This window comes from Theropithecus gelada, chromosome 5, assembly GCF_003255815.1.
Source record: "Theropithecus gelada isolate Dixy chromosome 5, Tgel_1.0, whole genome shotgun sequence".
Taxonomy (NCBI): Eukaryota; Metazoa; Chordata; class Mammalia; order Primates; family Cercopithecidae; genus Theropithecus; species Theropithecus gelada.
In genome coordinates this window covers 58,925,668-58,950,714 of record NC_037672.1, presented here as the reverse complement: position 1 = coordinate 58,950,714, position 25,047 = coordinate 58,925,668, and the positions used below count along the sequence as shown (strand labels likewise).

Genomic DNA, 25,047 nt, shown 5'->3' with positions numbered 1-25,047 from the left:
ACCTTATGAAGGAAGAATTTGACCTTAATAAACTATATGAGATATCATATTTGTACATTATATTCAAGGTTCATTAAAGAAACCAACACCCAGACTTTTAAAAAATGTAAGGCAAATGTTTAATGTTTGTTCTATTTATGAACAGTAACAAATCAAAGAAAGCAGGTGCAAAGGGCAGTATGTTTCCAGAGTCACAAGTGTGAAACCTGACAGAATAATAATGTTTGGCTTTCTATCTGAATAATATGTCCTTTAAAACATATCTTTTTCAAAATGTTATGCTGGTATAACAACTGTATGTTTTAGGAAAGTGAGTTAGATGACTTACTTTACCTGACAACAAAATGAGAAAGCATTTGAACGCTTCCAATAAAATGTACTTAAGTTTAAACAACACTGATAATATGGCTACCAGCATCTGATGGCAATTTCTAGTACTCTGGGTCCTGTTACCAAGCAGAAGTTCAGATCTCCATTTTTTTAAAGTTACATTCAATATTTTATATTTATATTGTTAAGTCTATATGTACCTTCCACAAATACAGTAATTTTGCTAAAATATTAACTACAGAAGAACTAAACACCTACATTATCGACTTTATTCAAAAGATTTTGTTGTACCCACATTCATATGGGCTATGGAAATCATATTCACATGCAAAATGATTACTATGTGTTTAAAGTAAGTTTTTTAATCTGTCAGACATCCTTGATTACTAAATTAATCCAGTCTTCACTGAATGCCTATTACTTGCTTGGGAATGTATTAAAACTGAAGTATCTGAAGTGACTAGTAAGAAAATAAAGGCATCAACCACAATATTTGGTATTTGTGGCTAATTGATTTTTTACCTTATTTGGCGATTTCAAAGGTGAGATGGCTATTTTATTTGGTGTCTGTGTTGTAGAATTTAAAGTTGATCCAATAACACCACTTTCAGATATTGTTATGGTCTTTGATGGAGTTCCGGGAGTAGACTGTGAAAGAACCCTACCTGCAAATGAGAGGCAGCACATCAGTTTGACTTTTTTCAATAATAGTATAAAAATTTATGTGATGATGCTCTACACTCACAAGGACTGCAGAATGTATGTTCGTCATTTCATGTTCAACACTTAATGAGCCACTAATGAACTGTGGTAACCCTAGGCAGAACTAAACAAAACACTACTTCTTAGCAATACTTAATATTAGCCTACATTAAACTCTACAAAAACAGTTTAACTCATGTGTTCATCAATACTGTTGCTATATCCATCAGAGAGAAAGCTCAGGGCAACTAAGCAACGTGCCCTGTGTAACACAGCTCCTGAAAGTCAGGACATGAACCCAAGTCTTAAAACTTCCATCTCTGTATTCTACTATCTATAGCTGTCTTCCCATTTGAACTTAAGCCATGAAGGTACAACTGATATCCACACTTATAAAACAGATAGTTACTGGACTAATTTAAACACTGACAGATTTAATACTATGTGATTTTAGACAGCCAAACAGGATAAAAAAAATGTTTTTTCTATCCACCCCAGCCAGATTCCATACTGCGTTCCCTTCTGGATAGGACCCTTCAGAAACAACAATGAAAAACTCTAGTGTCTGGATGCTTGGGGAACTGAAAATCATATTATATTGAGTTGAAATATCAGGAATTTTTATCCTAGGCAAGAAGAGACTACAGACATAACAGATCTTCAAATTCTTGAAGACTGTGTGATAGCCGTTATTCCCATTCACCAAGTATTCCAGCTTTCTCCCATTCTGGGCACACGGTAGAACTGCACTTGCACTTCCTACCACTCCCACCCCATCTTGTAGTTAGAGTCATGACACTACTCCTGGCAGATGAGTTATGAGTAGAAGTGATGTGTGTCATTCTTGGGTCATAGCATTTATTACTGCCTATGCAAGACCTTCCAAAGTTTATTTTCTTCCACCATCTGAGATGGCAGCTCCTCGGTTAGCCTGTGTCCCTGAGTGACTATGAAGAGAAGATACTTTTTGAACCCACAATGGTCATATAGATAATCATGAAGTATGAATTTTTTAAAAAACAGGTTTTTTACCCTTCAGAGATTTGGAGATTATTTTGGCAGAAAAACCAAGATTATCCTAACTAATCCAGGCTGTCAGGTTAAAGGCTTAGAACCAATCTGTATCACATCAAATGCAGAGAAACAGAAAATACTTCAGCTCAGCACTAAGAAATAACTTCTAACAAAAATTTCCAATTGAAATGACTATTTCAACACAAATGAGTTTCTAGTCACTAAAGGTATCCCAAGCAGATGCTGGATAATCAAATACACTGGCTAAAGAAGAAAGTCAAGCATCTAAGAAGTAGAGAAGATTGATAACTAAATTATCTCTAGAATCTGCTCTAACCTTTAGATACTATGATTAAACTCATAGATCCAGCTATAGAGATGAAGGAGAGAGCATGACAGTGAGGGAGAAAGGGTAAGAGAGAAAGAAAGGACTTTCACTTTAGACAAAAATAAAGAACTAATGCTTAGCAGCTTCTGGGCCATTTTTCCTGATAACAATGCCAAAGTGTGCCTTTTTTTTTTTTCTTTTTTTCCTTGAGACAAGGGTCTCGCTCAGTTACCCAGGCTAGAAAGCAGTGGTGTGATCATAGCTCACTGCAGCCTCGATCTTCTGGGCTCAAATGATCCTCCCACCTCAGCCTTCTGAGTAGCTGGGGCCACAGGCACATGCCACCATTCTCAGCTATTTAAAAAATTTTTTTAGACATGGAGTTTTGTCATGTTGCCCAGGCTGGCACAGTTTCTTTTTTAAAAAGTGAATCAAGTTTTTTCTCCATCTATGAATTTTTTAAGTATTTTTAATATAATTTTCAAAATTTCTTTGTAGTATATAGATTAATTTTAATGACATTCTGCCAGGTTTTTAAAAAACCTGAATACATCATAACTACATAAAGTCAATTCTAAATAAACCAAATGAATCTACATCCAATGTTTAGAGAGCTGCTCTAAAGTATCGAGCCTGTCTAAAGTAATATGTTTGTCTACTCTGGTTTCCAAAGCTAATACTTGTGGGATAAGTGTGAAGCCCCAACAACCATTATGTTAAGAAAAGAAATTACCAGTAAAGACACAGTTTCATAAAATATTCAATATTTATAGCCACTGCTATAATTTCGTATTTGTTAGGAATTACACATCTTTCAGACAATATTCATAAAGAGCCGGGGACAGTGGCTCACACCTGTAATCCCAGCACTTTGGGAGGCCAAGGTGGGTGGATCACGAGGTCAGGAATTCGAGACCAGCCTGGCCAACATGGTGAAACCCCGTCTCTACTAAAACTATAAAAATTAGCCGGGGCCGGGCGCGGTGGCTCAAGCCTGTAATCCCAGCACTTTGGGAGGCCGAGACGGGCGGATCACGAGGTCAGGAGATCGAGACCATCCTGGCTAACACGGTGAAACCCCGTCTCTATTAAGAAATACAAAAAAAAACTAGCCGGGCGAGGTGGCGGGCACCTGTAGTCCCAGCTACTCGGGAGGCTGAGGCCGGAGAATGGCGTGAACCCGGGAGGCGGAGCTTGCAGTGAGCTGAGATCCGGCCACTGCAGTCCAGCCTGGGTGACAGAGCGAGACTCCGTCTCAAAAAAAAAAAAAAAAAAAAAAAATTAGCCGGGCGTGGTGGCATGTGTCTGTAATCCCGGTTACTTGGGAGGCAGAGGTTGCGGTGAGCTGAGATTGCACCATTGCACTCCAGCCTGGGCAACAAGAGGAAGAATCCCTTTAAAAAAAAAAAAAAAATTCATATAGAAAATCCTCAATTCCTGAGGATAACTGATATCAGAAAAAGGCAACTTAATATTAATTAACTTAAAACAGGAACAAAAACTTCAATATAAATTACAAAACTAAAAGTAATAAAACTTTTACTTTCTTTTTGTGGCCTATATTTTTTAAAAATTCCGTTTATAATTGCAACTATATTAACTCTTAGGATGAACAAAGAAAAAAATCAGCTGTTGAGTTTCAGGGAGAGAGATTGCTTCTGAAAATCTGGATGACAGCAAAAGGATAAATTATGTTGATAATGATAAATGGGAACGACATACTCATAAAGCAGGTCATTTCTACCAAAATATTTCTAGATTTCATCAATGTTCCCAAGAACCTTGATATCCTTTGAAATTCAAGTTACTCTTTTTGAGGGTCCACTTGGCTTTTATCCTGATGGCATTTCTGATCCTTAGTTCCACAGATTCAAGCAAGCATGCAAGTTACATAATTTCACCTTGAAATCAATTTCTGTTGTCAGGTATTCTCCAAGAATCAAAAGAGACACACTCCTTAAAGCCACAGACTGGATAGGCTGGGGCAGTAAGCTAGAATATTTGAGTAAGGCCAAATTCTATAAGAGATTAATTTCACATTGTGATGAAACTTGCTCCCATGAAGCAACCTTCTACTGTGAGAGCTGTGATAATGGGAACCTCTATTATCTCATGGAACTACCTCAAGTCTTGTCAGGTGGTTGGTATCTACATTTTACTAAACTAAGATGAACAAAATAATGTATTTACCTAAGATCACAGAGAAAATCAATAGAAGACCCATGACTAAAAACCCAAGTTTCCCAATAGCTCCTACTGTATCACTATAGTACCTCCATGATATACATATTCATGCAACAATATGCATTCACAGAACTACATCAAAGTGCCAAAAATAGGGGCCGGGCACAGTGGCTCACGCCTGTAATCCCAGCACTTCAGGAGGCCAAAGCGGGTGGATCACGAGGACAGGAGATCAAGACCATCTTGGTTAACACGGTGAAACCCTGTCTCTATTAAAAATACAAAAAATTAGCCGGGCGTGGTGGCAGGCGCCTGTAGTCCCAGCTACTCAGGAGGCTGAGGCAAGAGAATGGCGTGAACCCTCGAGGCGGAGCTTGCAGTGAGCCGAAATCGCACTCAGCCTGGGCGACAGAGCAAAACTCCATCTCAAAAAAAAAAAAAAAAAAAAAAAGTGTCAAAAATTGTGCTAGGTTCTGGGGAGGTGGAGAGAGAGGAGAAAGTGAAAGAGCGAGAGAAACAAGATAAAAGAACCATCAATACAGTACATACATAACTGCAATGGAACATGATTCTGCCTTAAAAAGAAAATTCTGATATATACTACAACACAAATGCACCTTAAGGACATTATGCTAAGTGAAATAAGCCAATCAAAAAAAAAAGGGCAATGGATGGGCATGGTGGCTCACACCTGTAATCCCAGCACTTTGGGAGGCTGAGGTGGGCACATCACCTGAGGTAGGGAGTTTGAGAACAGCTTGGCCAACATGGTGAAACACCATCTCTACTAAAAATACAAAAATTGGCCAGGCGTGATGGCACACATCTGTAATCCCAGCTACTTGGGAGGCTGAAGCAAGAGAATCACTTGAACCCAGGAGACAGAGGTTGCAGTGAGCCAAGATCGTACCACTGCATTCCAACCTGGGCAACAGACTGAGACTCCATCTTAAATCCCAGCTACTTGGGAGGCTGAGGCAGGAGGATCATTTGAACCCGGGAAGGCACAGGTTGCAGTGAGCCAAGATCGTGCCACTGCACTCCAGCCTGAGTGACAGAGTGACAGACTGTCTCAAAAAAAAAAACCATGGAGAGATAAAAGTGGGATGCTAGTTGCCAGATGCTGGACTGGGGAAGAAAGAATAAGGAGTTTTTGCTTAATGGGTAGAAGATTTCAGTTTTGCAAAAAGAAAAAGTTTTAGAGATGGGATGGTGGTGATGGTTGTATAACAATGTGAATGTGCCTAATGCCAATGAACTATACACTTAAAACAGTTAAGATGAGGCTGGGTGCAGTGGCTCACATCTGTAATCCCAGCACTTTGGAAGGCTGAGGCGGGTGGATCACTTGAGGTCATAAGTTCAAGACCAGCCTGATCAACATGGTGAAACCCCTTCTCTACTAAAAATACAAAAATTAGCCAGATGTGGTGGAGCATGCCTGTAGTCTCAGCAATTCAGGAAGCTGAGGCAGGAAAATCACTTGACCCTGGGAGGTAGAGGCTGCAGTGAGTTAAGATCATGTCACTGCACTCCAGCCTGGGTGACAGAGTGAAACTCCATCTCAAAAAAAAAAAAAAAAAGTTAAGATGGTAAATTTTATGTTATGTATATCTTACCACAATTTTTTAAAAATAAGTTTTTTAAAAGAACTAGATGATGAGGCCAGGCACAGTGGCTCATGCCTGTAATCCCAGCACTTTGGGAGGCTGAGGCGGGAGGATTACCTAAGGTCAGGAGTTCGAGACCAGCCTGGCCAACATGGTGAAACCTCGTCTCCACTAAAAATACAAAAAATTAGCCAGGCATAGTGCCAAGCACCTGTAATCCCAGCTACTCAGGAGGCTGAGATAGGAGAATCGCTTGAACCCGGGAGGCGGAGGTTGCAGTGAGCCAAGATCGCGCCATTGCACTCTAGCTTGGGCAAGAAGAGCGAAAACTCCGTTCAAAAAAAAAAAAAAAGAGAGAGAGAGCTAGATGATAAACAAAAAAACAAAAACAAACAAAAAAACTACCATCATGAAAAATTATAAGGGTTATGGGGAGACAGACAAGAAAACCAACATTTATAATATAATATGACTAATGGATAACTGAAAGCCAGTGTGAAATTTATCAGAAGTTTAAGATAAGTACTTCGTAAGTATAACCAATTTTTATGGAAATAAATAGGAAATGATCAGAGAAAGAATACCTGACTAAACCCAGAAGTCAAAAACTTCCGACATGGGTAATCTAAGAGATAAAATGGATGAGTCAGCCGCGAGGAACAGCAAAGAAAGGCATTCCATGTAAAAGGAACTTTGCCAAGACCCTTAGTCCTACAACTTAGTTTCAATCTATTTGGTGATTTCTTACAATAAGTTAAATCAGTAGGTTTGGAGCTACTATTTTGGAGGTGAAAATAAAAAGGCATGCATTAGATCATAAATGCCTTTAATACTAAGAAAGCACTGGCATTTGAACTTAATCCTGATGGGTCCAGCTGAAGAAATGAACAAGGCCAAGAAAATTTTAAGCAAGGGTGTGACAAGTTCAGATATGCATTTTAGAAAACTCACTTATACACAAATAAAAAATCCTCTTGACTGAAACACAGGAAAAGATAGTCATCTTTAATGAGAAGCCCAAAAACCATTAAAAAAAAAAAAAATCTCAAGGTACTTTGAAAGAGCATTAGCTGGCAGGGCGCAGTGGCGCATGCCTGTAGTCCCAGCACTTTGGGAGGCCAAGACGGGTGGATCACAAGGTTAGGAGTTCGAGACCAGCCTGGCCAACATGGTGAAACCCCGTCTCTACTAAAAATACAAAAATTAGCTGGTTGTGGTGGCGGGCGCCTGTAATCCCAGTTACTCGGGAGGCTGAGGCAGGAGAATCGCTTGAACCCGGGAGGCGGAGGTTGCAGTGAGCCAAGATCGTGCCATTGTACCCCAGCCTGGGCAACAGGGTGAGACTGTCTCAAAAAAAAAAGCATTAGCTGCAATATAAAGACTAGCTGCATGGAAAAAGACTGCAGTCTTAGCTGCAGTGTAAACATAAAGATGATGGAATCTCCTTGTGATACAATTCAACAGAAAGGCACTTGGATGGTTTAAAATTTAGCATATATGAATTTTTAAAGGTTATAAAGAACCAGTTAAAAGTAGAAATTATCTATCCAAACTGAATTTAATGCCAACAATGCTAGTAAAATTTTACAGAAGTATATCTCCATGTATTCTGGTAGGGCTATTAAGTCCGTGTGCAATTAAAAAATAAAGTTACAATCAGTCTGTAACACATTATAAACAACCCAAAGACCAAGCAATGACATATACAAATGTCTATGATAGGGTGAACTCTTGACATTAACCAAAAATTCATTCAGACACTTCCTCAAACACTACAATTGTGTACCATACAACCCATACCTCCTCCTTCCCATTAACTAAAACTTTTCAGGGACTCTCTCAGAGTCTCTTCAGAGACTCAAAACAGTAAAGAATATCCCATTAAAACACTCCTGGTTAAGCCCCTCTACCTATACAAAATATCCAAGGGGACTGGTGTTTTCTTTTTAATCAATACTTCCAACCCTTGCTTACTTATAGCCAATTGCAGCCCACTTCCTAAACCAGCTCCAAACCCAAACCCTTTCCAGTCTTTTCTTTGGGGCCACATCTGCCTCCCATGACGTCTCAAGACATCAGCTTCCTATACTGTCACAAATCTCTACTGAGCACCAAGAGAAAGAGAATAGTCACTCACCTAACACTGCTTTCACATTACAATTTTTCCATCTCTTTTCATTAGCTAAAATGAGAAGCCTCTCTACATACAAATACAAATCAAGCCTACGTACAAATCAAAGCCTCAGGAAAATGACAAGTCACTGCCATTGACTTCCGAGTTGCCTACCGCTATGTTGTAAATGTATTAAAGACAGATGGTTTTAATATACATGCTAGGAATGATCAGTTAATATTTGAGTACCCTCATCAAGAATACACAGTCTAGGGATGGGTAATTAGGATATGAAAGTCTCTAGTCAAAAGTTTACCATCCAGAGGTGCTTTCATATAAGCCTTTAGCACAGTAGAAATTAGAAATGATCCTATAACTAGTTAAAGAGTCATTTAGTATGGCTCTGGATTAAAGATCAATATGGCTGTGTGATTCTTCTCTAAAAACCTTGAGCTGCTAGCCAAACAAGGAATGGGAGGGTTGGACTTAGCCAAGCCATCAGAGAAAGAGACCGGAAAAAGAGAATCAATGGTGTCTACAAGAGAGCAATAGGATGGGTCATGGACTTCATCTTGAGGAAGGAAGAATTTGAGGACAGGAAAGGAATGATTATTGAGAAAGTAGAAAAATAAATGGACCAGAAATTTCAAAGTCAATTGCTGGATTGGGAGTAGAAAGGCAAGTAAACTAAAAGAATAAAGAGAACGAACACTTGAAGTCAAGATTTCTGAGGTGATATAGTGACTGGTGATGACACATATTAAAGTATAAAATAAAAGAGAACTGGGCTACACTAAGGAGTGTTCTAATAAAAGTAATTCAGCTAAAATTCTGTTATCACTTAAGTAATTACTATCATTGTGACAATTTTCTGTTTACAGATAACTCCATATAGAGTATACTAAAATAGTGAAACCAAAAATTCAAACAGAAACCATGAAATACTATACTCTTGTGTATATTAATTTAAATTTATTAAACTTAGCATATGTGCTCCAGAGTCAAATTGCCTGGGTTCAAATTCCAGCTCAGCCATTTACTAGCTGAGTGCTTCCACTTCCACACTGGCAAAATGGGGATGTTATTAGTACCTACCTCATAGGATTGCTGGGGAATGATATAGTCACCACATGTAAAGGGCTAAGAATGACGCCTGGCACACAGTGAACACTATATAAATATTAGCTAGTATTATTGGAGTTTGAGACTTTGCTAGTATCATGGTAAATTTCTACCAAAAACTAAAGAGACTAAAGTAATGAACTGATTTTCAGATAAGGCATTTTGCTTGAAGCAAACATTTCTTATTAACTAGTCTGGTTTATAATAATAAGCTATGTTTGTTACACTAAAACATTTTAAGTTGGCAGAACAGCCTTTTTAAATCTAAAAGGAAGATAAATATTTAGCTTAATAAACTATAAAGAAATATAACCTGCAATGACTGGTGGTGAAACTTGAGTTGTCTGTCCTGTAACTGCTTTACTATTAATTGGTTTTGCAAAGATCAGCTTCGTGATTACTGGACCAGAGGTTGGCGTTCGAGGCTTCTTAGCAATCTGAAACATATAAATAACTATGAAGACCATCTGTTTCTATAAAATGCCTATTAAATCAAAATTATACCAAAGATTCATACAAAGTAGTACATGTAAAACCAACTCACACTTAACAGACTATATCTATGTATTAATATTAATGTTAAGAACATTTAAAATGCAGACATTCATCAAAATATTAATATGATCATATCCTTAATCCCATACATAATACCTTTGCATTTTAATACAATTCCTTATTTTCATGTCTTGGATATATGCATATGATGAAAACAAAATTAATAATGCTTAATGAAAAAATAAAACTATGGCACAGTAATATTCTTGTTCAAAATAACAAATTACTCAATAATAAAAAGAGTAAGTAAAGAAAGTATAGTGCGAATGACGAAGCCACCTATATATGCAATTACATTGGCCTTTGGATGCAAAATATAAATACATACACATTAAAGGTAGGCTTATGACTAGATTTTCAACTTTAGATCTAAATATGAGGAGTAGATTAAGGGAGAACTGAGTAAGGTAAAGCCCTAGGGTACAAAACAGAAAAATTTGGTAGAACAAAAACTATTTTAAGGGCAATAGCTGTGAAATATTATTTACTAAACTGTTAGGTACTATACTTTTCTTGTTTTAAAGATGCGGTCCCGGGCCAGGTGCAGTGGCTCATGCCTGTAATTCCAGCCCTTTGGGAGGCTGAGGCAGGAGGATCACTTGAGGTCAGGAGTTCAAGCCCAGCCGGGCCAAAATGGTGAAACCCTGTCTCTACAAAAATATAAAAATTAGCAGGGTGTGGTGGCGCACGCCTATAATCTTAGTTACTCAGGAGGCTGAGGCAGGAGAATTGCTTGAACCCAGGAGCAGAGGTTGCAGGGAGTCGAGATTGCACCACTGCACTCCAGCCTGGGTGACAGAGTGAGTGAGACTCTGTCTCAAAAAAAAAAACAAAAAAAAAATGGGGTCTCATCTTGTCACCCAGGCTGGAGTGCAGTGGTGCAATCATAGTTCACTGCAGCCCGAAACTCCTGGGCTACAGCAACTGTTTACTATATTTTAAATTCCTTGAAGAGGGAATCTATATTTAATTCATCTCCAACTTGAAGTTATATATTGGCACACTGTTGACCTGAATTATAATTCTCCGCAAGTCAAGGAGTGTAGAATTATCAAATTTTTATATTGCAATTATCACCATATACAAAGACACAGCTTCTTCTGAAAGTTAAAAGAAGAAATTTACCTAGGATAAAAATCAAAGAATTTTAGAGTGTGAAGAACATTAAATATTAATTATATCTTTTGGCAATGAAAATTGAGACCATAAAAGTACTATTTATTATAGGAAATAGTGACTCAAATGAAAATATATGATCAACGTGAATAACTGAAATACACCGGAAGCTATAATAGATCACAGGACTAGGCAAATATTAGCTCTTTGTGCTCAAATTATAAATTAAACTAAATAACACAACATACTCACAATATATTACTTTTTTATACTCAGAACACATTACTGACAAAACCAACTGTACATACGATACAAATTACTTAAAAAAGATACCCATTATTGTATTTAAAAACAGCCAACTTGCAAAACTATAACATACTCAAATAAATCCATAATTATACTCTAGAAAGCTAATGAAATTTAGAGAAATACAAATTTCCCAAGTATGTTTACAGACCTAAAACCCTAAAGTCAGTCAAAATTGTATCTATTGTATCTATAATATTAAGGATCTCTAGAGGTAGAAGTATTGCTATTCTTAGAAAGCCATATTAACAATAAATAACCTTAGCTATAACAATTATGGGCTTAAAGTATTTCCCCATTTTAAACTGATTTTTCACAATCATGAATATATGAATACTTATCAGTGAGGAAAAAAATATAAACAGTACAACCAAAAGCACATTAATTATTCAAATAAACAATCTCATCTTGCCCTTGTGGTTATGTTTCTTTAGTGGTGCTGAAAATAATAACTTTTGGTTTCATTAAAAGAACTATGAATTTTTTGCACTATGAATTCTAAAGTATCCTGGAACAAAATTATTAAGTAAAACAAAGCATCAAAGATCCCTTTAACAAGTTTATAAAATCAGCAGCTTAAGACAAAAATGAAAAAAAATCTTACAAATAAGGTAGTAAAATATGTCATCAAGTAATACATATAAGTAATTTTTGGCACTGTGTTGGATAGATTCAGGAACTAGTAAGGAGTTCTGTTGTCCCAGACTGCTAGTTATTTACTACTCTTATAAACTATGCACAGGAAACATGGGAAAGTGTTTATATATCTGTTATTACATATAATTATACCTCTGTTACTGCCCCTGGCTTCAAAGGTCACGTCTTTTCTTCATTTTTCTTTTTTTTTTTTTTTTTTTTTTTTTTTTGAGACGGAGTCTCACTGTGTCTCCCAGGCTGGAGTGCAGTGGCGTGATCTCGGCTCACTGCAAGCTCCGCCTCCCGGGTTCACGCCATTCTCCCGCCTCAGCCTCCCAAGTAGCTGGGACTACAGGCGCCCGCCACCGTGCCCGGCTAATTTTTTGTATTTTTAGTACAGACGGGGTTTCACCATGTTAGCCAGGATAGTCTCGATCTCCTGACCTCGTGATCCACCCGCCTCGGCCTCCCAAAGTGCTGGGATTACAGGCTTGAGCCACCGCGCCCGGCCCTTTTCTTCATTTTTCAAGATGGCCTCCATCTTCCACCCTTGCCTGCTAACTATACCCTAACAGTCTTAATACTCTGATTAAACTTAAGACAACACTGACAACTACCTAGGGGGAAAAAAACCCAGAAAATGATATAATCTTTGTAATACTAAACCAAATATTCTGGTGTTGAAAAAGGAAAAATATAGATGCATAGTTTTTAATTTGTCTTTTGTGCTTCAGAGCTTTTTAGGTTACTTCTGAGTTGGAAAGACTTAAGACGCCTAAAAATAACGGACCGTACAAGTAAAAAAATATTCTAAATGTAATTCTTTTGTTTTTACTGTGTTTTTTAAAATAGAATTCTTTTTTATTAAATAGAGTCAGGCTTTAGAAAACTAACAGTAGCCTGGGTGCAGTGGCTGATGCTTGTAATCCCAGCACTTTTGAGAGGCCAAGGCAGGTGGATTGCTTGCATCCAGGAGTTTGAGACCAGCGTGGGCAACATGGCGAAGCCCCATCGCTACAAAAAAAAAAATACAAAAATTGGCCAGGTATGGTGGCTTGCATCTGTAGTCCCAGCTACTTGGGAGGCTGAGATGAGAGAATCATTTGAGCCTGGGAGGTCAAGGGTGCAGTGAGTCAAGATTACACGCTGCACTCCAGACTGGGTGACAGCAAGACCTTTCTCAAAAACAAAACAGAAGAGAAAAGTTACAATAAAACAAGTTATAAGAATTAGACCCCAGTCTTCGCTTTTATCATCATTACTTAGGGAATTAAAGTAGAGAAATAATAGAGACAAGCAACACTGGTCAGTGAAATGGCACATATGCCTTGCTCTCATAAATTTAAAAAAAAAATGCCATTCTAATTTATGTTCTTTTCCTTTTTTTTTTTTATTTTTGAGACAGGGTCTTCCCGTAGCCCAGGCTGAGGTGCAGTGGTGCGACCACAGCTCACAGCAGCCTAGACCTCCCTGGCTCAAGCGATCCTCTCACCTCAGCCTCCTGAGTACCTGGGAACACAGGTGTGCACCACCATGCCGGGCTAATTTTTTGTATTTTTGGTAGAAACAGGGTTTCACTATGTTGCCCAGACTGGTCTCAAACTCCTGGCCTCACAGAATCTGCCCACCTTGGCCTCCCAAAGTGTTGGGCTTACAGGTGTGAGCCACCACACCTGGTATCAGTTTCTTTTGAACATAATTATGATCCATATTGCCAAAGCCAAATAAACTTTGGTAAACTAATCAACACCAGCTTCAAAACTGAGGACAAGATGCTTGATAGGATATCTCATCCAAGAGATTCTTAGCAAAAATAAGAAGTAAAAGGAAGTCATAGATAAGTGAGAATAATGAACAAGAAAGAGCACTAAACATTTAATAGTAGCAAAGGGGACACAGGCAAGTTATAAGATTTAATAAATTCTACAAAGTTCTTAAATGCAAAGCCCATGAAAAGTGGTTTCTAATTCTACTGTCAACACAGTAACCAAAACATTACTTCTAGTATCAGCTGAGTGTAGTTTCCCAAAACCTTCCTACTTCCTTCTTATACATTTCCTTTATTTCTATGCATTCTCCTTTTTTCTCAAAGATAGCTCTTTCAAACAGAGGATACATTTTTGTTTCCTGGTCATAACTAGATCATTGTATTTCTTTTTTCTTTTTCTTTTTCTTTTTTTTTTTTTTTTTTTTGAGATGGAGTTTCACTCTTGTCGCCCAGGCTGGAGTGCAATGGCGCGATCTCGGCTCACTGCAACCTCTGCCTCCCGAGTTCAACCAATTCTCCTGTCTCAGCCTCCCGAGTAGCTGGGATTATAAGCACTCGCCACCAGACCCGGCTAATTTTTTGTATTTTTAGTAGAGATGGGGTTTCACCATGTTGGGCAGGCTAGTCTCAAACTCCTGACCTCAGGGAATCTGCCCACCTCAGCCTGCCAAAGTGCTGGGATTACAGGCTTAAGCCATCATGCCCAGCCGATCACCGCATTTCTAAGAGCAGTGGTGGCCTAAGAAAGCCTATCTGGGCTTGATAAACTGGAAATCACTTAATAGATATTCCAGTAACCTTCTTTCTTAGGGTCCTGTTCATACTAATAATAGGTACCATTATGAAACATCCTCAATATTTTGAGAATTATACTACACATTTATCATGATCAAAAAGTATTCTTAAGAAAAAGTCAAAAACTCAGAGAAGATAAGTAACCTACAAAAGTTTTCCATAACTGGTAGGATAACATAGAGGCAACTCAAACCCAGCTGGTACAACTCTAAAGCCTATATGTTATCTTCCATCACATGTCACTGTCTTTTCCATAGTACAAACTTAAATAATGGCAATGAGTAGTAAACTCCAAATAAAAGGCACACGTTGGCTAACATGCACTATTACTGGCTCTGAGGGTTTCTCAGAGCAACAAAGTTCTGTGAACCTAGCCTTTGGCCATCTGTTAACTTGAAAAAAAAAAAACAAAAAACAAAAAACAATGTTGTCTAAATGATTTTTTGATAGCCCAGCAGCAAGTCTGGCATCTTTATACCAGCAAAACATCCTTGTAATCAAACTACCACTAAGAATAAAATGCATTTTAAGATTAGTAAAAGGCTATAAAATACTAATTTGGAGTTTAACCAAAATTAAGTTTGCTTTCTAAGTTATCTGGTAAAAATTTTCATAAGCATTAGACATATCAAACTTAAAAAACACACACACAATTACGTAAAACAACATTCAAAAGAATTCAGTAACAACTATGTATTTAGTAACCCTACAAACACAACTATGAACCAGTTAAATTTTTTTAACATGCATTTTAATTAGTAAGCCCCCTTTTTTCTTTTACCTGTACTGTTTTTAACTGTTGGGTCTGTAACACAGAGGGCTGAGTTGTAGTATTAATCAGTTGACTTCCTGGGGTCAATGCTGAGACACCAATGACAGGTTTCACCTCTGGCCTCCCTCCAATGGTAACTACTTTAATTTGCTGCGGTGGTAACTTAGCATCTCCTGACTGGGCCTGAGTTGTAACTTTCTGAGCCTGGGGTAGTTGGCTATGGGGTAGTGCTAAAACAATTGGTGAACCAGACTTGCCCAAAGTTGTTAAAATTAACTTCTGTCCATCTGGTTTAAGGGTCTGATTGCCAAGTTTAAGATCAGATGTCTGTGATACTTTGTTTAAAATAATCTGATTGGCTGATATAGTCACAGGAGTCTGAGCACCAAGTTTTTGAAGGCCACTTGGAAAAGCTGGTTTCACTGTGGTATTAGAATCTGCTTTAGTAATTGTGGTATTCACTGCAACTTGGTTAGTGTGGTTACTGTACACTGTGATTGGTTCCGTGGAAATGGGCGTGGCTGTAGAGTCACCAGTAGAATTTATGTTGACAATTTCTTCCAGTTCTGTCTCCATGGGAATTGGGGATGAAACAATAACAGCCTCAATACTATCATCATCCACTAAAGTTATACCAGTGTCCATTATTTCCTCTGGAAGCAAACTATTCACCTCGGCTGGCACCACCTCCATGATCGTTCTCCCGCTAGAAAGTTGATCAGGCACTGTAATAAAAGTTGAAAAATGAACAAGTTACTAGGTTTCAAAAGATGTAAGAAAAAAAATCCAAGAAAAATGCAACTGGCAAAATGACAATTTTTAAATTGATATATAATTGAATGAAGAACATTCCTGATGCTTATCTGGGCTAAATCATGTTAACAGATCTTCAACCTGCAAGAATCTGTAATCTAAGTCATATAGAACACAAAACTAGGAGCAAACATTCTTACTCTCCTTGTCTCAATCCACAAGTATCCCGCACTCAGGCAACACTAAGTCACATAATCACATGAAACTCCTTTCTAATGCCCTCTAATAAAACTTGTAATCTTTGACGTATCTGATCTTATTTCTTCCCAGTTTTTTTTCCTCTCATTGACAGACTTGAAAACTGCTGATTCACACAAGGAAATAAAGATTTAAATATTAACATATTGTAAAATATATTCAAATCTCCAATGAGCTAAGTCCTAATATGAGTGTACTACCCCATTTTAAAAATCCATTAAATACCAAAATTAATGTTAAAGGAGTTTCTAGAGTAATCCATCTCAGCAATTGCAGATCAAATAGCATTTGTGGTCCAACTTTGATCAACTAGCTTCATACCAAGGAAACTTTTATTTGGAAAGAAGATTCTCAAACCCTCCTCAGCCATTTATTTATTTATTTATTTATTTATTTATTTATTTATTGAGACGGAGTCTCACTCTGTTGGCAAGGCTGAAGTACAGTGGCACAATCTCGGCTCACTGCAACCTCCGCCTCCTGGGTTCAAGCGATTCTCCTGCCTCAGCCTCCTGAGTAGCTGGAATTACAGGTGCCTGCCACCATGCCAAGCTAATTTTTGTATTTTTAGTAGAAACAGGGTTTTGTCATGTTGGCCAGACTGGTCTTGAACTCCTGACCTCGGGTGATCCACCTGCCTCAGCTTCCCAAAGTGCCGGGATTACAGGCATGAGCCACCATGCCTGGCCATCCTCAGCCATTTAAAGTGTCAAAAAGAACCATTTAAGAGACGCACAGCCAGTCCCCATGAAGAAAAAAAAGTAATAGTCATAAAGCAGATTATGAAAAACCTTGAGCTGTGGTACTTTTAGCCAAAGGTCTGCAGAACTTCCAATAAAGGAATCAATTCTATTATCTTCATGTACAAAAGACAGTAAATCATGTTTATGACAGAATAAATTGCAGTGAGTTATTCGCCCAGAGAACATCAGATCCATAGGAACCTAATCAGCAACTTTCTTCTCTTCCTTTTTTTTTTTTGAGATGGAGTCTTGCTCTTGTTACCCAGACCGGAGTGCAATGGTGCAATCTTGGCTCACTGCAACCTCCACCTCCCAGGTTCAAGCGATTCTCCTGCCTCACCCTCCCAAGTAGCTAGGATTACAGGCATGCGCCACCACGCCCAGCTAATTTTTTGTATTTTTAGTAGAGACCGAGTTTCTCCATGTTGGTAAGGCTGGTCTCAAACTCCCGACCTCAGGTGATCTGCCCACGTTGGCCTCCCAAAGTGCTGGGATTATAGGCGTGAGCCACCATGCTCGGCCCCCTTTTTTTAAATATAAAAATACACCACCCGGCTGGGCGTAATGGCTCACGCCTGTAATCCCAGCACTTTGGGAGGCCAAGGTGGGTGGATCACGAGGTCAAGAGATAGAGACCATCCTGGCCAACATGGTGAAACCCCGTCTCAACTAAAAATACAAAAATTAGCTGGGCATGGTGGCGTACACCTACAGTACCAGCTACTCAGGAGGCTGAGGCAGGAGAATCGCTTGAACCCGGGAGGTTGAGGTTACAGTGAGCCGAGATCGTGCCACTGCACTCCAGCCTGGCGACAGAGCAAGACTCCATCTCAAAAAAAAAAAAAAAAAAAAAAAAGATACACCACACATATAAAATTAACACAAAAGTAGCAAATTATGACTATTAGCACTGGCAAATACTACTACTGCCAAAATAAACCATCATTATTGAGTGCTTACTATACAACAGTGATGACATAATTTAATTTATCCTCACAACAACTCAGAGATGGGAATCATCATTATCTCTGTTTTATAGATGAGGTCATTTAGAAAGGTTAATTTGCCTAAGGTCACATAGCTAGTGAATGGCAGAGCCAGGACTCCAGCTCAGGTTTTTAAGATGCCACAGTTAATAATCTTGGCTGGGCACAGTGGCTTTTGCCTGTAATCCCAGCACTTTGGGAGGCCGAGGTGGGCAGATCACCTGAGGTCAGGTGTTCGAGACCAGTCTGGCCAACATGGCAAAACTCCATCTCTACTAAAAATACAAAAATTAGCCGCGGCGGTGGCAGGCGCTTGTAATTCCAGCTACTCAGGCGGCTGAAGCACAATAATCGCTTGAAGCCGGGAGGCGGAGGGTGCAGTGAGCCGAGATTGTGCCACTGCACTCCAGCCTGGGCAACAGAGTGAGACTCTGTCTCAAAAAAAATTTTTTTAAAAGATGCCACAGTTAATAATCTTAATCCCAAAATTATATTCCCTTAAATTTTACCATTGGTGTTTTAAAACAGGGAAAAAATAAGTCTACTTTTCCAAAAAGACAAACAAACAAACAAAAAACCGACATACATGTGCAGAACATGTAGGTTTGTTACACAGGTGTATGTGTGCTATGGTGGTTTGCCACACCTGTTGAAGTTCCCTCCCCTCGACCTCCACCCCCCAACAGACCACAGTGTGTGTTGTTCCCCTTTCTGTGCCCATGTGTTCTCATTGTTCAACTTCCACTTAGGAGTGAGAACATGCAGTGTTTGGTTTTCTGTTTCTGTGTGAGTTTGCTGAGGATAATGGCTTCCAGCTTCATCCATGTCCCTGCAAAGGACACGATTGCATTCCTTTTTATGGCTGCATAGTATTCCATGGTATATATGTGCCACATTTTATTTATCCAGTCTATCACTGATGGACATCTGGGTTGGTTCCAAGTCTTTGCTATTGTGAATAGTGCTGCAATAAACATACGTGTGAACGTGTCTTTAGAGCAGAATGATTTATATTCCTTTGGGTACATACCCAGTAATGGGACTGCTGGGTCAAATGGTATTTCTGGTTCTAGATCCTTGAGGAATCACCACACTGTCTTCCACAATGGTTGAACTAATTTACATTCTCACAAACAGTTAAAAGTGTTCCTATTTCTCCACAGCCTCGCCAGCATCTATTGTTTCCTGACTTTTTAATAATTGCCATTCTGACTGGCATGAGATGGTATCTCATTGTGGTTTTGATTTGCATTTCTCTGATGATCAATGAAACGATGTCGAGCTTTTTTTCATGTTTTTTGGCCATATTTGTCTTCTTTTGAAAAGTGGGTCTGTTCTATCACTAAAGATTAGTTTTGTGTTTTTGCTCATCCCAGAAATTCATATAAATTGAATAATATATGTACTTACGACATAAAGCAATCATATAGTATGAGTTTTTTCTCTCAGCATGCGTTTGAGATTTATCTGCATTGTTTTACTTATTAGTAGTTCCACTCCTTTTTACTGCTGAGTAATATTCCATTGTATAAATCAACGACAATTTGTATATGCATTCATCTGTTAATGGACATTTGGACTGTTTCCAGTTTGGAACTATGATGAATAATTCTACTATAAACTGCTATAAATATTTAGGTTCAAGTTTTTTCTGAAAATATATTTTTCATTTCTTTTGAGTAAATATCTAAAAGGAGATCTTGCAATTCCTTCTAGGTGAATCACATGGTAAGTTTATTTTTAATTTTGCATGAAACTGCTAAACTATTTCCCAACTTAACTGTAGCGTTTTATACACCCACCAGCAATGTATGAGAGTTTCAGCTGCTCCACAGCCTCACCAACAATTGGTATTGTCAGTCTTCTGTTGGTCTTTTTAACTCCAGCCATTCTAGTGTATGTGAAGTGATATCTCATTGTGTTTTTAATTTACAATTCCCAGATGATTAATGACTCTAGCCTCTGTTCATGTGCATATTGTCTATCTGTATATCTTCCTTTGACAAGTTCCTGTTAAAGTCTCTGTCATTTTTTTTTTTTCTTTTAAAAATACCTGGTTTGGCCAGGTGTGGTGGCTCATGCCTGTAATCCCAGCACTTTGGGAGGCCGAAGCGGGCGGACCATGAGGTCAGGAGATCGAGATCATCCTGGCTAACATGGTGAAACCCTGTCTCAACTAAAAATACAAAAAATTAGCCGGGCGAGGTGGCGGGCGCCCGTAGTCCTGGCTACTCTGGAGGCTGAGGCAGGAGAATGGCGTCAACCCGGGAGGCGGAGCTTGCAGTGAGCCGAGATCGCATCACTGCACTCCAGCCTGGGAGACAGAGCGAGACTCTGTCTCAAGGGGGAAAAAAAAAACGGGTTTATAGTCTTACTTAATTGGATGAATTCGTTACATGTACTGCGAAGTTACCCGTCACTTATAACATCTTAAAGGACTCACTAGGGTTTTGGGACCCCAAACTACTAGCACTTCTTTATGTGACTCTTCCTGATCAAAGAATTCCCTCTGGCACTTATGGGCATTCACGGCACAAGCATGTAAAAATATCAACATCAAATATACATCGGCAATGACAATCACAACAACACACAACAAAGGGCTCCACTCACAATGTCACACTAGCTTTCTTCCCCAAATCCCAAGAGTTGAATCTGGATACTCCATCCCCACCGAATGATGATTTAGTTCCTATATCCAACAGAACCATAAAAGTTTGACTCCTTCCTCTCCCTGAAGTTCTTCCAGCATATTTAGACATATGGGTATGGCCTTTGGTCCCCCTAAGGACACACAGACATCAGCCCAACCCCTTTTAATCTTTCTCTTTAAAGCACCTAAAATTAAAGAGTAGGAGGAGGGAGAGGTCAGGCCACAGAGCAAGACTGTGGCTCTACAGCAATAAGCAAAGCTTGCAATTACTTTCATTTTCAAGCATTAACCCTTGCAGCTAAACCAAACTTCTAAGGTTTTGAATCCACCTAAAGCTCTATATCCCTATTGTGGACACCGTATGTTCCGCTTTGAGGGCTCCTTAACTCAGCAGCTATAGCCACACTGCCTTTCAGCAGAGCAGGGGCCATGAAGTTGAGTGTACAACAACCAAAGCACCATTCAGGTGGTATGTTTCAATCCTGCCTCTCAACTAAGCCTCTAAATTATTCATTAACAGGTAGAACAGTGGAGGACTTTCACTCTCCCTATCCCCACTGCCCTTGCCCACCACCTGGGTAAGACCATTCACTAACAGATGCCAAAGAGAATTTTTATATCTCCTAACCTAGCTCAAGAGGCTCTCATCCTTCCTCTTTCAGAATGCCATGCCTGTCAGTACCCCATCCTTATGGCCAAAACTATCAAGAATTGTGAGAGGTCTGAGACTTCCTACTCTCTTTGAAAGCTAATAAAGTAGCCTAGTACTCTTCCATGGATACCGGCAGAAGACACAGTAGTCCTGTGTCAGAGACAAAAGGACTTTTGACCCACAGTACAGCAAGGAACATGAGCATCATGTGTGTATCAGTTCCCCCATATCCTCCAAGTCCCGCAGGGAAGACACAGGGGGGTCCAGGTAGATGCCGCACATGCAGTAGGTTTGCATCATAGCTGAGGAACCCTGAGCTTAGGGAACCCAAATCTTTTTTTGTTGTTGTTGTTTTGAGACAGAGTCTCTCTCGGTTGCCCATGCTGGAATGCAGTGGCGCGATCTCCGCTCACAGCAAGCTCCGCCTCCCAGGTTCATGCCATTCTCCTGCCTCAGCCTCCTGAGTAGCTGGGACTACCGGCGCCCGCCACCACGCCCGGCTAATTTTTTGTATTTTTAGTAGAGGCAGGGTTTCACTATGTTAGCCAGGATGGTCTCGATCTCCTGACCTCGTGATCCGCCCGCCTCGGCGTCCCAAAGTGCTGGGATTACAGACATGAGCCACCGCGCCCAGCCAGGGAACCCAAAGCAAACCTGCTCTTTGCCCAGAGGCACATATTATCTTTATTATACTGGACAATAAGCAAATCTGCCCTTTGCTACAGAGGGAGATGCTGTATCATCCTAGGCTGTTTGCTATACAGATATCATTGAAGATCATTTAAAACAAAAGGGCTGTCACTGCCTCACTGGTAAGAGGTACAGAAATGCAAGGACCCATGGAAAAGCCAGGTGCAATGGCGTGCACCTGTAGTCCCAGCTATTCAGGAGGATGAAATGGGAGGATCGCTTGATGCCAGAAGTTCAAGGCTGCAGTGCACCACTGTACTGCAGCCTGGGCAACACAGTGAGAGCCTGTCTCTTAAGGGAAAAAAAAAAAAACCCATGGAGAATTGTCTCCCAAATAACTATATCTTATTTATGTTAGCAATGTTGTGCACTTTAAGCATATAGGTCTTATACGTATTTTGTTAAATTTATCCTTAAGTATTTCATGGTTTTTTGATGCTGTTATAAATGGCGCTTTTTTCCGTTTTCCAATTGTTTACGAGTATGTACAAATAAAATTGATTTTTGTATACTGTCCATGTATCCTACAACCCAGCTAAACTCACTTGTTAATTCTGACAGTTTTTCAGTATAGATTCCTTATGAATTTCTACAAATACAGTCCATGTTGTCTGTAACATCTTTATTTCCTCCTTTCCAATCTGCATGTTTTATATTTCTTTTCCCTTACTACACCTTGCTGGGACCTCCAGTAAAATGTTGACTAAAAGTGGTGACAGCAGACATCCTTGCCCTGTTCCTAATTTTATCTGTTAGTTATAGGTTTCCATAGATTTTCTTTACCAGGTTGAGAAAGTTTACTTCTTTCCCAATTTGATGAGGTTTTTTAAAAAATCATAAAAGGATGTTTAATTCTATCATATGCTTTTTCTGTAACTAGTGAATCGTATGGCTTTTCTTTTTTTAGTCTGTGAATTATATTAATTTTTGATTACATTAATTTAGCATTCCTGATATAAACCCCACTTGATCACATCTTATAATTTATATATATATTGCTAAATTACATTGTGCTAATATTTTGTTAAACATTTTTGTTATGTTCATGAGGGATATTGATCTGTAGTTTTCTTTTCATTTTATAGTGTCTGCCTGGAGACAATGCTAGCTAATAAAATGAATTGGAGTGTGTTCTTATTTTTCAGGGAAAAGTTTGCACAGAATTGTCTCTATTTCCTCCTTAAATATTTGCTAAAATTCACCAGTAAAGCCATCTAGATATAAAGCTTCCTTGTGGGAAGGTTTTTAAATATAAATTCACTTTCTTCAGCAGATGCAGGGCTATTCAGATATCTTTCTTCCCAAGTAACCTGGGATATTTGATAGTTTGTGTCTTTGAAGGAATTTGTCTATTTCCTCTAAGCTGCCAAATGTATTAGCATAAAATTACATGTAATATTCTTTTAATATCTGCAGGATCTGTAGAAATGTCCTCTCTTCATTCCTCATAGTGGTAAATTGTCTTCTCTCCTTTCATTCTTGATTAGCTAGAGATTTATCCATTTTATTGACCTTTACAAAGAACCATTTTTGGACCAGGCATGGTGGCTCACACCTGTAATCTCAGAACTTCGAGAGGTTAAGATGGCTCACTTGTGGCCACAGGTTTGAGACCAGTCTGGACAACATATCAACAAAATAAAGATAAAAATTAGCTGGGTGTGGTAGGGCCTCCTTGTAGTCCTAGCTCACACTCCCTTGACTTGGAGGCTGCAGCAAGCAAACCACGACACAGTGGCATGAACATGGCTCACTGAAGCGTCAAATTCCCAGGCTCAAGCAATCCTCCTGCCCCAGCCCTGCAAGTAGCTGGGACCACAGGCATGCACCACAATGCCTGGCTTTTGTTTTGTAGAAATGAGGTTTCACCACGTTGCCTAGGCTGGTCTCAAACTCCTGAGCTCAAGTGATCTGCCCAGCTTGGCCTCTCAGCATGCACCACTGTGCCTGGCCCATTTTTTATTTAATTAACTATTATTTTTACCTCTTTCCTTCTGTTTGATTTATTCTTCTTTTCCCAGAATCTTTTTTTTTTTTTTTTTTTTGAGATGGAGTTTCATTCTTGTTGCCCAGGCTGAAGTGCAACGGCGCAATCTCGGCTCACCACAACCTCCGCCACACGGGTTCAAGCGAGTCTCCTGCCTCAGCCTCCCAAGTAGCTGGGATTATAGGCATGTGCCACCACGCCTGGCTAATTTTTTGTATTTTTAGTAGAGACAGGGTTTCTCCATGTTGGTCAAGCTGGTCTCAAACTCCACACCTCAGGTGATCCGCCTGCCTCGGCCTCCCAAAGTGCTGGGATTACAGGGGTGAGCCACTGCGCCTACCCGCCTAGAATCTTAAGAAGGAAGCACAGATCAGTGTTCACCAAACTACTAAATCATGACAATGGTCTTTATGTATTGCTTCCCACCTAAGAATGGTTGTTTGTTTGTTTGTTTGTTTGTTTTTGAGACAGAGCCTTGCTCTGTCACCCAGGCTGGAGTGCAGTGGTGCGATCTTGGCTCACTGCAACCTCTGCGCCCCGGGTTCAAGTGACTCTCCTGCCTCAGCCTCCCAAGTAGCTGGGATTAGAGGCGCATGCCACCCTGCTGGCTACTTTTGTATTTTTAGTAGAGATGGGGTTTCACCATGTTGGTCAGGCTGGTCTTGAACTTCTGATCTCAACTGATCCACCCGCCTCAGCCTCCCAAAGTGCTGGGATTACAGGCATGAGCCACTGCGCCCGGCCTGATATTTACATTTTTAAATGGTTGGGGTGAGGGAGAATATGTGACAGACTTACATGACTTACAAAGGCCTCAAATATTTGCTACCTGGACTTTTACAGAAAAAGTCTGTCAACTCCTCGTTTAAATGATTGATTGATTTTAAAACTTTCTTCTTTTTTATAGTAAGCCTTTAATATGAAAACTTTTCCCCAAAGCTGCTTTAGATGTATTCCATTAATTTCAATATGTT

General features: G+C 39.4%; 1 protein-coding gene across 4 annotated transcripts in view; it reads right to left on the bottom strand.

Moving 5' to 3' along the window:
* LIN54 (lin-54 DREAM MuvB core complex component) overlaps positions 1-25,047 on the bottom strand; it is an 87,694-nt gene that overhangs the window by 46,481 nt on the left and 16,166 nt on the right. For 2 of the 4 annotated variants that reach the window (XM_025385621.1, XM_025385623.1), the window contains exons 2-4: positions 16,024-16,076; positions 9,717-9,840; positions 853-995 (exon numbers count right to left, since the gene is read on the bottom strand). In XM_025385621.1, the coding sequence (XP_025241406.1) occupies positions 853-995; positions 9,717-9,840; positions 16,024-16,044 (288 nt within the window). In that variant the 5' untranslated portion in view covers positions 16,045-16,076. Of the gene's footprint in view, positions 1-852; positions 996-9,716; positions 9,841-15,360; positions 16,077-25,047 lie in introns of all 4 variants that reach the window. The other 2 variants (XM_025385619.1, XM_025385620.1) reach the window with 2 other exon arrangements.